Genomic DNA, 13,221 nt, shown 5'->3' with positions numbered 1-13,221 from the left:
AACAACTTAACACTATTTGCATAAACAACAAACAAGGAAAAATAAAAACTCTATGTCTTAACTTTCTCCCCTTACCTTTTTAACTCTGTTGTTTCTATTTATATCTTCTTATAATCTCTATGTCTTGAAAAGTTGTTGTAGTTATTATTTTTGATTGGTTCATTGTTTAGTCTATCTACTCAGGTTAAGAGTAGTTTGGATACCACAGTTATAGTGCTATAGTACTCTGTGTGTTTCTGTGTGCTTACTATTATCAGTGAGTTTTGCACCTTCAGGTGATTATTCATTGCTTATTAATATTTTTTTCTTTCTGATTGAAATTGAAGTACTCCCTTAAGCATTTCTTGTAGGACAGGTCTGATATTTATGAAATTCCTCTGATTTTTATTTTTATTTTTATTTTTTGGCCTGGGAGAGTATTTCTTCATCATGTGTGAAGGATATTTTCACCAGATAAGATATACTATTCTAGAATAAAAGTTTCTTTTCTTCAGCACTTTAAATATGTCATGGCACTCTCTCCTGTAAAGTTTCCACTGAAAAGTCTACTGCCAGATTTATTGAAGCTCCATCGTATGTTGTTTCTTTTCTCTCACTGCTTTTAGAATCCTTTCTTCATCCTTGACCTTTAGGGTTTTGATTATTCAATGTCTTGAGGTAATCTTCTTTGGGTTAAATCTGCTTGGTGTTCTATAACCTTCTTGTACTTGGATATTGATATCTTTCTCTAGATTTGGGAAGTTCTCTGCTATCTCTTTGAATAAACTTTCTACTCCTATCTCTTTGTCTATTTTCTCTTTAAGGGTAATAACTTTAAAAATAAAATAAAATAAAAAAATAATAAATTTAGTCTCACTATGTTGCTCAGGCTAGACTCAAATTCCTGGGCTTAAGTCATCTTTGCACCTTGGCCTCCCAAAGTACTGGGATTACAAACGTGAGCCACCTTGCTTGGCAAGGCCAATAACTCTTAGATTTGCCCCTTTGAGACTATTTTTTCTATATCTTTTAGTAATACTTCATTCTTTTAATTTTTTTTTCTTTTGTCTTCTCTGATTGTATTTTCAAATAGCCTGTCTTCAAGCTCATTAACTCTTTCTTCTGCTTGATCAGTTCTGCTATTGAGAGACTGATGTACTTTTCAGTTTGTCAATTGAATTTTTCAGCTCCAGAATTTCTGCTTGATTCTTTCTTTCTTTGTTGTTGTTTTTGTTTTTTGAAATGAAGTCTCACTCTGTTGCCCAGCCTGGAGTGCAGCGGTGTGATCTTGGCTCACTGCAACCTCCCTCTCCTAGGTTCAGATGATTCTCTTGTCTCAGCCTCCCCAGTAGCAGGGATTATAGGCACCATCACGCCTGGCTAATTTTTGTATTTTTAGTAGAGATGGGGTTTCACCATGTTGGCCAGGCTGGTCTTGAACTCGTAGCCTTAGGTGATTTACCTGCCTCGGCCTCCCAAAGTGCTGAAATTATAGGTGTGAGCTACCACGCTTGGCCTTTGCTTGATTCTTTTTAATTATTTCAGTCTCTTTCTTAAATTTACATGATAGAATTTTGAATTCCTTCTCTGTGTTATCTTAAATGTCTTTTGAGTTTCCTCAACACAACTATTTTGAATTATCTGTCTGAAAGGACATATAGCTCTGTTGCTCCGTGATTGGTCCCTGGTGTCTTATTTAGTTTATTTAGTGAAGTCATATTTTCCTAGATGGTGTTGATACTTATAGATGTTCCTGGTGTCTGGCATTGAACAGTTAGATATTTATTGTAGTTCTCACTGTCTGTGCTTATTTGTACCCGTTCATCTTGGAAATGCTTTCCAGATATATGAAAGGACTTGGGTGTGGTGATCTAAGCTGTATCTGCTTTAGGAGGCACCCCAAGCCCAGTAACACTAGTTTTTGCAAACTTGTAGAGGTACTGCCTTGATGATCTTGGAAAAGATCCGGGAGAATTCCCTGGGTTACAAGGCAGAAACTCATGTTCTTTTCTTTTACTTTCTCCTAAACATACAGTCTTTCTCTCTGTTCTGAGCCATCTAAAGCTGGGGGTTGAGTGACAGAAGTACCCCTGTGGCCACCACTGCTGACTGTATTGGATCACACTTGAAGCTAGTGTAGCATTTGGTCTCACCCAAGTCCTGCTGTACTCAACCTCTGGCTGCAGCCTATGTTCACTCAAGGTCCTGGGGCTCTACAATTAACAAGTGGCAAAGCCCGCCAGGCCTGTGTCCTTCCCTTCAGGGTGGTGAGGTCTCCCAGGGCTTGAGTGGGTACAGAGTACTGTCTGGGAGTCAAGGACTAGAGTCAAAAACCTTAGACGTCTACCAGGTATTCTACTGTATTGCAGCTGAGCTGGCACTCAAACCACAAGATACAGTCTTTCCCCCTCTTCCCTCCCCTTCCCAAAGGCAGAGGAACCTCACTGGGTAGCCACCGCCACCCCAGGCCATGAGGAATAATGCCAGACTATCACCAATGTTCTCTTAAGGCCCAAGGTCTCTTAAGTCAGCTTGAGGTTAATGGCTTGGTACTTCCCTTCAGGTCAGTGGGTTCCCCTCTGGCCCAGAGCAGGTCCAGAAATGTTATTTTCAAGAGCCAAGTCCTGGAATTGGGAACCTGAAGAGCCTACTTGGTGCTCTACTCCCCTGTGGGCATGCTGGTACCCAAGGTGTAAGACAAAGTCCTCTTTACTATACTTTTCCGTCTACTTTTCTCAAGCAGAAGGAGTTTTGCTCTGTAGCTACCACAGCTGATAATGTGCTAAGTCTCTTCTGAAGCCAGGAAGTCTAAGAGGCTTACCCAAGACCCTTGATGTACTACTTGGGCCCTGAATAACTGCAGCTGGTTATTCAGGGCCCAAGAGCTCTTCAGTTAGCAGGTGATGAATGCTGGCAGGATTGGGTTCTTTCCTTTAAAGCAGTGGGTTCCCTTTTGGCCCCGGATGTGTCTAGAAATGTCATCTGCAAACCAGACCCTCTAACTTTTTTTCTTTTTCCTTGTAATTGCTTTGGCTATCCAGAGCCTTTTGTGGTTCTATATAAATTTTAGGATTTTTTTTTCTGTTTCTGTGAAGAATGCTACTGGAATTTTGATAGGGATCACATTGAATCTGTATTTTGCTTTGGGTAGTATGAACATTTTAAGAAAATTAATTATTCTGATCAATGAGTACGGAATATCTTTTCATTTCATTTGTGTCCTCTTCAATTTCTTTCATCATTGTTTTATAGTTTTCAGTGTACAGGTCTTTTACCTCCTTGGTTAAGTTTATTCCTAAGTTTTTTTTTTTAGGCTATCATAAAGTGAATTATTTTCTTGATTTCTTTTTTGTCTAGGTGGTTATTTTTTATAAAAATGCCATGGATTTTTATGTGTTGATTTTGTATTCTTTGACTTTACCTAATTCATTTATTAGTTCTTTTCTTTTTTTTTTTTTTTTTGAGAAAGAGAGCCTTACTCTGTTGCCCAGGCTGGAGTGCAGTGGCATGATCTCAGCTCACTGCAACCTCCGCCTCCTGGGTTCAAGCGATTCTCCTGCCTCAGCCTCCCAAATAGCTGGGATTACAGGTGCATGCCATCACGACCAGCTAATTTTTGTATTTTTAGAGAAGACAGGGTTTCACCATGTTGGACAGACTGGTCTCAAACTCCTGGCCTCAAGTGATCCACCAGTCTCAGTCTCCCAAATTGCTGGGATTATAGGCATGAGCCACTGGTGTGCCTGGCCAAATTCATTAGTTCTAACAGTTTTTTGATGGAGACTTTGGAGTTTTTTACATATAGCAGCTTTTCAAATATTAACACAAGGTATTGTTGTGTGTAGCATCCCACCAGTCTCCCAGCTCACATGGGGGAATGCTTATGTCTTTGGTAGCTAAATCTGTGCAGTTTCTGCACTGTTACAATTTCATTTTTTGTTCCATTCTCATTTTCAATGTCAATGAGAACATAATGTGCATCTTGCAAGATAAGGTTATTTGTGTTGCTTAAGTCATAAGTCTTCCTTTCTTTTTCCACAGGAGAGGCAAAGAACCGAAAGTATAACCCATCAAGTTTCCATAGGTTTAATGTGTATGGAGTACCAACACCACATTTTAATGATGGACGAGCCATGGCAAAATCTTTATATTGGCTCCATGAACTACAAATGTAAGTTTAATTACACTGTGCCCAGGAACAAGTGTTAGACATTTGGACTTAAAGAAAAGTTGATTTTTAAAATTTATTTTTTGAAGAGGTAATAAAATGATATGGTTCAAACAAAATGATTAGAAAAAAATAGAAAAAACAGTGTAATGTATTTCACTTCTGACACCCATCCTATCTAGTTCTTACAGAGGTAAAAATGATCCTTTTTTTTTTTTTACTGTCTTTATTCTGAAGTTACAAGCAAATATAAAGACATATATGCATGTTTTAACTCTCTGGGATCAACTTTATTTGTGTTTCTTAAATACAATGGACTTTCAAAACTCTACCAAGACAATTGCAATCGACTTGAAATTTGTTTATTTATTTATTGAGACAGCATGTTGCTCTATTACCCAGGCTGGAGTGTAGTAGGGCCATCATAGCTCACTGCAACCTTGAACTCCTAGACTCAAGCTATCCACCTCAGCCTTCTGAATAGCTGGGAATAAAGGCATGGATAACCATCCTGTCTTGACCTGATATTTGTTATTCAGCTTTGTTGAATAGTTATTTGGGCACCTGAGCATCAGACTCAACTTTTTCAAATTGTGACCTTTTTATGTCTTCATGCTGTAAAAACTACTTCCCTAGAAAACAAAATTGGGTCCTTAGTTTTTCATTTCCTGTGTTATATTTTATATCTGAGCCGACGTGTAAACTTTGGAAGGTTGTTCATAAAAGTCTAGATTTCTCATTATGCTTAAAAAAATCAGAAGATTGTGGATACTGGTGCCATGGGTTGAAGATTGTAAATACTGGTGCTGTCCCACCCTCCCCAAAAAGATATGTCTATGTCCTGATGCCCAGAACCTATGAATGTTACTTTGTGTGGAAAAAGGGTCTTTGCAGACGTAATTAAGGATCTTGAGATGAAGAGATCATTCTGGATTATCTGAGTGGGTGTTAAATCCAATGATCAGTATCTATAGAGGGGAAGAAGAAAATCTGATACACAAGAGGAAAAGATATGCAGAAGGGAAGGTATGTGAAGATGGAGATAGGTATTGGTGTGATGTGCCTATAACCAAGGAATGCGAAGTAATGCCAACAGCCATCAGACTTGGAAGAAGCAAGGAATGGGCTGGGTGTGGTGGCATATGCCTGTAGTCCCAGTGCTTTCAGAGGCTCAGGTGGGAGGATGGCTTGAGCCCAGGAGCTAAGGGCCAGCCTGGGCAACATAGCAAAACACCGTCTCTAGGGAAAACAACCAAAAAAGCAAGAAATGAATTCTCCCCTAAAGCTGTTAGAGGAAATGTGGCCTTGCTGACAGTTTGATTTCAGACTTCTGGCTTCTAGAACTGTGAGAGAATACATTTTTTAAAGCCATCAGTTTTTGGTAATTTCTTATAGCAACCACATGAAACTAATGCACGGGCCTTGCATTCACATTTGTCAATGATAGGGGTAGATTTGTTCTGACCTCTGCCCTCTTTAAAGAAGACAATGGCCTTCTAGGTTTCCATAGGCCCAGCATGCACACAGACTTAGCATTCCTGCAGGTATCCAACCTGCCTCACTCTTTTGCCTATTTTGTCTCCGTGACAATAACAGCTCTCAGTTATAGAGGCAAAATTCTGAGCACTTTATGTATTATTAGTTTAATCCTACTAAGAACTCCACAGGATAGGTGTATTCTAATTTTTATTCTTCCCATTTTACAGGTGAAAAAGCTGAGGTACAGAGGGGTTAAATCATTTGCCTAAGATCATGCAGCTCAGATGTATCAGGGGTAAGAATGAAATCCAGGCAGTGTTGGCTCTAGAGGCAGCCCTAACCACTGCACCAGATCTATAGGCACTTGATTCTTGATCACCTGTTTATGGGCTTCAAAAATGATTTCCATTCTTCTTTCCCTCCTTTATTACATGGGTTTCTGATACTTGAATTATTCAAAATAAGGATGGTAAAACACACACATAGAATAAATTTTTCAGTATCATAGTAACCCTGCATGAGACAGTTTTTATTTAGGATACAGACGAAGCATTTACATAATAAATATTTCTTATTAGTTTATATTTTGAGGCATCTAATTTTATATGCACAATTTAACATAAATTTCTTATTATTAAAATAAACTATGTATAAAGGAAAGTATAAAGATATTATTTAAATATTTAAGGACTATAGAGATTTATAATTAAATATAATAAATTGATACTTAAAAGGAGACAGATATGATTTATCCATTTTCAGTGGGTTAGAAATATAAACTTGCTATCCGTTTGTAAAACATATGAGGTAAACACATTAACAACAATGTGGTCCTCAAGAACATCCTAAGAGCAGAGCAAATATCAATGATTTAGTGTTGCCACAGAAAAACACACAAAGTTTATAAGGGCAAACAGTGAGCAGGGCATGCTTCCCTCCAACTTGTCTCTACCCCCAAGGGGACATTGTTTATGGAACAGTGTTTTATATGATCATACATTTTTTCTTTTTTTTTTTTGAGATGGAGTCTCCCTCTGTCATCTAGGCTGGAATGCAGTGGCATGATCTTGGCTCACTGCAACCTCTACCTTCTGGGTTCAAGCGATTCTCATGCCTCAGCCTCCCGAGTAGCTGGGATTATAGGTGTGCGCCACCATGCCTGGCTAATTTTTGTATTTTTAGTAGAGATGGAGTTTCATGATGTTTGTCAGGCTGGTCTCGAACTCATGACCTCAGGTGATCTGCCCACCTCAGCCTCCCAAAATGCTGGGATTACAGGCATGAGCCACTGCACCTGGCCCTTTTTGTATTTTGAAACTTAATTGGAATGTTATTGCTAGCAGTAGATAAATTCTTTATTCTTTTTGTTGCAATTTAAAAAGAGCTCACTACTTCATTCGGTTTGATTTCTGTTATACACTTGGAGTCAAGTGTGTTAGTTTACATTTTGAGGCATCTAATTTTATATGCACGATTTAACATACAAATTTGGCTTACTTTCAACTTTTATGGGATACATTTCCTCTGTAAAAGAGGATCTCTATTGGCCGGGCACGGTGGCTCATGCCTATAATCCCAGCACTTTGGGAGGGTGAGGCAGGCAGATCACGAGGTCAGGAATTCGAGACCAGTCTGGCCAACATAGTGAAACCCTGCCTCTACTAAAAATACAAAAATTAGCTGAGTGTGGTGGCACACACCTGTAGTCCCAGCTACTTGGGAGGCTGAGGCAGGAGAATCACTTGAACCCGGGAGGCAGAGGTTTCAGTGAGCTGAGATGGCACCATTGCACACCAGCCTGGGTGACAGAGCAAGACTGTCTCAAAAAACAAAAACAAACAAACAAAAAGGATCCCTATCTATATTCTGCTTATGACCTTTGGTTTGAACAATCAAAGCAAAGTCAAATCAAACTTTGGTTTGAGTCATCAGATGGTAGGCATGCATGTGCGAGTGCGCGTGTTTGTGCGTGTGTGTGAATGAATGAATTCACTGGCACACAAAGAGCTTTATCTGAGTTGGTTCGTGAATGCTAAGAGGTTGTGTAATGATGTCGCAGTTATTGATATTCTGACATACATGGTTGCCCACAGATACTTCCTGAATGTTGCAGAAGCATACTCCAGGCGGTTCTTGACTAAAAAGAGTTGGCTCTGTGCCTTACAATTCTTTTTCCTATCTCTGCATGTTCTTAATTATGTACCTTGGAGCTGATTTTTTTTTTTTTTTGAGACGGAGTTTCACTCTGTCGCCCAGGCTGGAGTGCAGTGGTGTGATCTTGGCTCACTGCAACCTCTGCCTCCCAGGTTCAAGTGATTCTCCTGCCTCAGCCTCCCAAGTAGCTGGGATTACAGGCACCTGCCACCACTCCTGGCTAATTTTTGTATTTTTAGTAGAGATGGAGTTTCACCATGTTGGCCAGGCTGGTCTCGAACTCCTGACCTCAGGATGATCCACCCACTTCATCCTCCCAAAGTGCTGGGATTACAGGTGTGAGCCACCACGCCTGGCCTGGAGCTGATTTTTAGATTGTTAACTTGGTTTGTTCAAGTTATAGCCCTAAACTGTGTTGATTTATTCTGACTCCACCTACATTCTTCCCCCCACCAACAAATGGGAAGGAAATGAAGAAATGAGATGAATTACTTATATTTCTTCTTTTGTTCCTCCACAGAGTGTTACTCTTCTCCAGAAATTTATTCAGCTCAGTAGTTCAATAGCACAGGAGATACTTTGAAAAGCAAATGGAGTTTAAGAATGTAATGTTCATTGTCTTTAGTCTTAGCAAAACAATAGATAATTTATTACTTTTAATGTTATTAAATAATAGTGTTGTAATTTTACAGGTTTCAAAAGAAATTTTATTCATTTAATCACAACAGTAGAAGTAACAAAATTATTTTACAAAAAACTGGCAAAATAAAATCACTCATAATCCTGTTCACTTTAATTCAGCCATTATTATCATTTAAATGTATTTTATCCTAGTGTGGCTTCCTATGTAGATTTTTGCATAGTTTTCACCAGAGTGCAATCCCATTTTATATCCTGTTTTCCACCTAACACAAAATAATTATATATTGCTGTATATGCCAGCATTGAAAATGCATGCAGTGTATTCTTATTAATGTGATATAATTTAATCACCCTCTGCAACTGAATATTTTGATTCTTTTCTTTATTCCATTGTAGTCAATAAGCTACAAACATTTTTTGTACATATAACTTGTCTACATTTTTTTTTTTTTTGAGACAGGCTCAATCTGTTGCCCAGGCTGGAGTGCTGTGGCATGGTCTTGGCTTAGTGCAACCTCTGACTCCCAGGTTCAAGTGACTGTCCTGCCTCAGCCTCCCAAGTACCTGGGATTACAGGCATGTTCCACCACACCTGGGTAATTTTTGTATTTTTAGTAGAGCTAGGGTTTTACCATGTTGGTCAGGCTGGTCTCGAACTCCTGACCTCAAGTGATCTGCCCACTTTAGCCTCCCAAAGCGGTGGGATTACAGGTGTGAGCCACCGTGGCCAGCCTCTTTTCTACATTTTTAATTGCTATCTGGATTATATCATTATTATTGGTTCCCAGATGTAGATAAAAGGGCATGAGTGTTTTTATGCTTTTTGATTCATATCGCCCAGTTATTTTCAAAAAGACTGTAGGAATTCGCACTAGCAATCTGTAAATATTTTACTATACTTTTTGCCAAAGTTAGATATTCTCTCTCTCAATATACTTACATATATTTGCTTGTTTACTAGGTTAGAAGTGGCACTTTGTTATTCTTTTATTTTACATTTATTTTATTACTAGAGAGTATTATAAATTCCCCATGTATTTGCTTACTAGATGTGAGTTATTTGTTTATATACTTTGGCTATTTATTTATTTGATGCTAAATTTTTTTATTTTTATTTTTATTTTTTGTAGAGATGGGATCTCACTATGTTACCCAGGCTTGTCTCAAATTCCTGGCCTCAACTGATCCTCCAGCTTTAGCTTCCTAAAGTGTTGAGATTACAGGCATGAACCACTGTGCCTGGCCTGATGCTTAATTTTCTTCTAGCAATTTTATGAGCTACACTTACTTTATATTATTTTTTTGAGACAGGGTCTCACTCTGTCACCCAGGCTGGAGTACAGTGGCGTCATCTCAGCTCACTGCAACCTCAGCCTCCCAGGCTCAAGCGATCCTCCTAGCTCAGCCTCTCGAGTAGCTGGGACTACAGGTGCATGCCACCACACCAAGCTAGTTTTTGTATTTTTTTTAAGAGACAGAGTTTCGCCATCTTGCCCAGGCTAGTTTCAAATTCCTGAGCTGAAGCCATCTGCCCAGCTCGGCCTCCCAAAGTGTTGGGATTACAGCAGTGAGTCACTGTGCCTGGCCAGGAGCTACATTTACAATAGTGATATTAACACCTTGTTTTTATTTACTAAAAATATTGTTTGCTTACCTTATTCATTAATCAAGATTTATTTTATTTTAGTGTAAATGGAAGAAAAATGAACACATAAAACTTTATTTTTAGCAGAGTTTCTTTTGAAACTACATTTGTTCCTTGAAGGCCTAATGATACTATGGTATTCTTCACCTTACATATATTTGGCGGCCAAGAATACTTTAGATAATAGAGATACCTGATAATGTTCTAATTTTGCAGGAAAAGAGGAGCTAAGTTTGTATCCAAAAGAGAGGATGATTTCAAAGAAAAGTTTCAACATAAACTTGGAAGAGTTTTAGATCCGTAAGTTAATGATTAACTTCAAATTGATAGTTTCTTTGCATAGAATTTAAAAAGTACTCTTGTGGTAACTGTTGGTGTGCCTATTAGATTCTATCTATTAAATAAGAAAATCATTATTTTATTGTTAATCAGTTAATCTGTAAATGTCTATAGAATTTGGGATTCCAGGAAAGCAGTGAGTTCTCCAAAATGCAGAGGGCACTGGAGAAGAGAGAGGGATAATTTTGCATAAAGCATTATTTGTGGGATATCAGAGATTTAACTTACTGTGTTTACGTTTTTCTTTGTCTTTCTGTCTGTCTGTCTTGCTCTCTCTTTATACTTTGGTAATTTTGCTTTGAATGTGTTCTGTTTTTCCTTTGTAATTCTGGGCTCCTGAAAGAGGGTGAAAGCGTTCAGTCATTGTTTATGCAAGTGGAAGATCAGACAAAAGATCTATTGGAGAACTTTTGTTTGATCTTCATAGCTTGGTTATGAGATAAAATATGGGCTACTAGGAACATATGGCAAACGTATTTTAAATTCCAGAGATGCCATGTGGTGGGTATTTTAACTAAGGATTTGTTTTCTTTGATAGCATTGCAGAAACAATGAATGTTCCCCCAGACTACACATTTGGAGCTTGTCTCCGTCCTGAGGAATATGGTAAATATACACACTTTCTCTGTAAAAAACCCCAAACAGCAACAAAATCCCTGCAAAGTTACACAGTTAAGCTCACCATCTCCTTATTTCAAAAACTTCTAATTTTAAAGCCTTAAAATGTTGCATTAACATTAATGGGAAAAGTATATAACAGAAATTTTTTTTTCATATTGTGTTTGAAATAGGTACAGTTGGAAGCCCTTGTAATGAGTACTGTAAGTGTAGTTAAGGCTTTGACTTTTATTTAAGAAAAATAAATATGGCTTATATTAAACAAGCCAAAGTGAAATGGAGCAGCTTTTTAATGAAGTCAGATATTGTCCTAGGTCCTAACTTCTCAAAGTGTGGTCTGCAGACTGCCAGTATTGGCATCCCCTGGGAGCATCTTAGAAATACAGAATCTCAGGCCCCGTCCCAGAATTATTGAATCAGAAACTGCATTTTAACTGTATTTCTGGGTGAATTGTAAGCACATTCAAATATGAGAAAGCACTGTACTCTACAACCACATAATTAAGAACCAGTCTTTTCCTACCAGCCAGCCAGCTAGCCAGTGAGTTAATCAGTCAATCAATACATAAAGTAGCAGAAGAAACTTACTTGTATTTTGTCTCTATTTCTAGGCAATCTAAATAGCAGATACCCAAAGGGAAAAATATGCTACAGTTTATCAGGATTGGGCTGTGTATCAGTGGTTCTCAAAACATGGGCTGCAGACTACCTGCATTAAAATCATCCAGGGAGTTTATTAAATCTGCACATTCCTGGGACCCATGCCCTAGATATTCTGATTCAGTAGGTTCTTATATACACTAAGGTTTAAGAACCACTATGAAAAATGTTTTAGCTAAAGTCCACTCATTGATAAATAGAATAAATATTTATTGAGCTTTTGCAAGACAGTGGTTTGGAGCATCATTAATTACTACATTAGGAAATTGTATTTGGGTTCTGTTTTTACACAAACTACTAATGTTTAATGGATGCCTATCCATCTTAGAGGCTTTAATATCTTTTGAAGAGGGTAAGGGATGATTAGGAAACCATCAATTAGCTTGAAAAAGCAGTAGGTAATCATGGTAAATTCTGCCTGTTTGAGGGCAAGCTTCATGCTGGTGGGTGCTCTGTCTTGCTGTCTGTTGGATCCTCAGCAGCACATAGGACATCTTTCACCAATATTTATAGCACGCATTGATGAATTAAAAGAATAAGAGAAAGCTGAGAGTCCTGGCAGGAAGATGGGAGGTGTGTGTAGGCTGGGGAAAATGAACAGAGGCAGGAGGTCTCCTCTGGTGATATCCACCAAGCTGCCACATCTGGAGCAGCATGGTCAACTCTAGTTGGGGTGTGGGTCAGGACTCTTAGTTAATGGAGCTATGAAGGGAGGCAGGCCTCCAGTGCTGGTGGTGGCATGAGTGGAAGCAAGGCTGAGAAATGGGAACTTGGTATGCAGACTGACAGCCAACTGGAAACTTACATAGGAGAGAGTAGATAATTTGAGTTTGATTTTTACAAGGCTCTCCCAGTTTAGTCAGTTTCAAGGCACGCTGAGTGGTCCCCACCTGGACTCAGCCCTAGCTTTCAGATCCTCAGCATTGTAGACAAATGGCCAAGAGGTAGTCAAGTAAGGACTTCACTGTCTAAGGAAAATACTTGACAGCTGAGTGTGGTTGGTGATGTCCACACGAAATTCATTTTTTTAGATTTTCTTCTTGAGCAGAGAGGTAACATAAAACAGAAATATTAATTTTTATCATTTAATTTATGTACTTTTCTTTATAGTACATAAGGATTTTCTGACATGCTGCATAATCATGTCAGAGTTAGATGTTCCTTTCATTCACAGAGGTTGCTAGATCTCTCTCACTCTCTTTTTTTAAAAGATAGAAATGATATAGAAAGACTTTAAGCATATGTAAAAAACTTTTTTTCTCTCTTCAATAGGAGTTGGTGATCTCATCCATAATAGACTTCCCGGTGAATATCTTCGAGGCAAGGATAGACAGCGAGCCCTGATTGCAGCAGTTCGGCATCACTTGAAGATAGTTAATTACCAAAAATTTGACACTTTGCTGGCAGCCTTCAGGCACTACGACAAGGCCAGTAATGGGGGAGAGCTTTTTGGTAATGCATGGGCTTACAGATCCCAGCAGTTTGATGTAGATCAGGGGTCAGCAAACTATAGCCTGTGGGCCAAATCCGGCCCACT

At 38.6% G+C, this 13,221-nt stretch overlaps 1 protein-coding gene across 4 annotated transcripts in view; it reads left to right on the top strand.

The window, feature by feature from the left end:
- EFHB (EF-hand domain family member B) overlaps nucleotides 1–13,221 on the top strand; it is a 64,841-nt gene that overhangs the window by 35,060 nt on the left and 16,560 nt on the right. For 3 of the 4 annotated variants that reach the window (XM_008009265.3, XM_008009263.3, XM_008009266.3), the window contains exons 6-9: nucleotides 4,021–4,150; nucleotides 10,284–10,367; nucleotides 10,945–11,012; nucleotides 12,957–13,111. In XM_008009265.3, coding sequence (XP_008007456.2) covers nucleotides 4,021–4,150; nucleotides 10,284–10,367; nucleotides 10,945–11,012; nucleotides 12,957–13,111 — 437 coding nt within the window. Of the gene's footprint in view, nucleotides 1–4,020; nucleotides 4,151–10,283; nucleotides 10,368–10,944; nucleotides 11,013–12,956; nucleotides 13,137–13,221 lie in introns of all 4 variants that reach the window. The other variant, XM_073023637.1, reaches the window with a different exon arrangement.

The sequence above is a fragment of the Chlorocebus sabaeus genome, chromosome 15, assembly GCF_047675955.1.
Source record: "Chlorocebus sabaeus isolate Y175 chromosome 15, mChlSab1.0.hap1, whole genome shotgun sequence".
Classification (NCBI taxonomy): domain Eukaryota; kingdom Metazoa; phylum Chordata; class Mammalia; order Primates; family Cercopithecidae; genus Chlorocebus; species Chlorocebus sabaeus.
The sequence above is the reverse complement of the archived record's forward strand: the minus strand, read 5'-3'. Positions and strand labels throughout refer to the sequence as shown.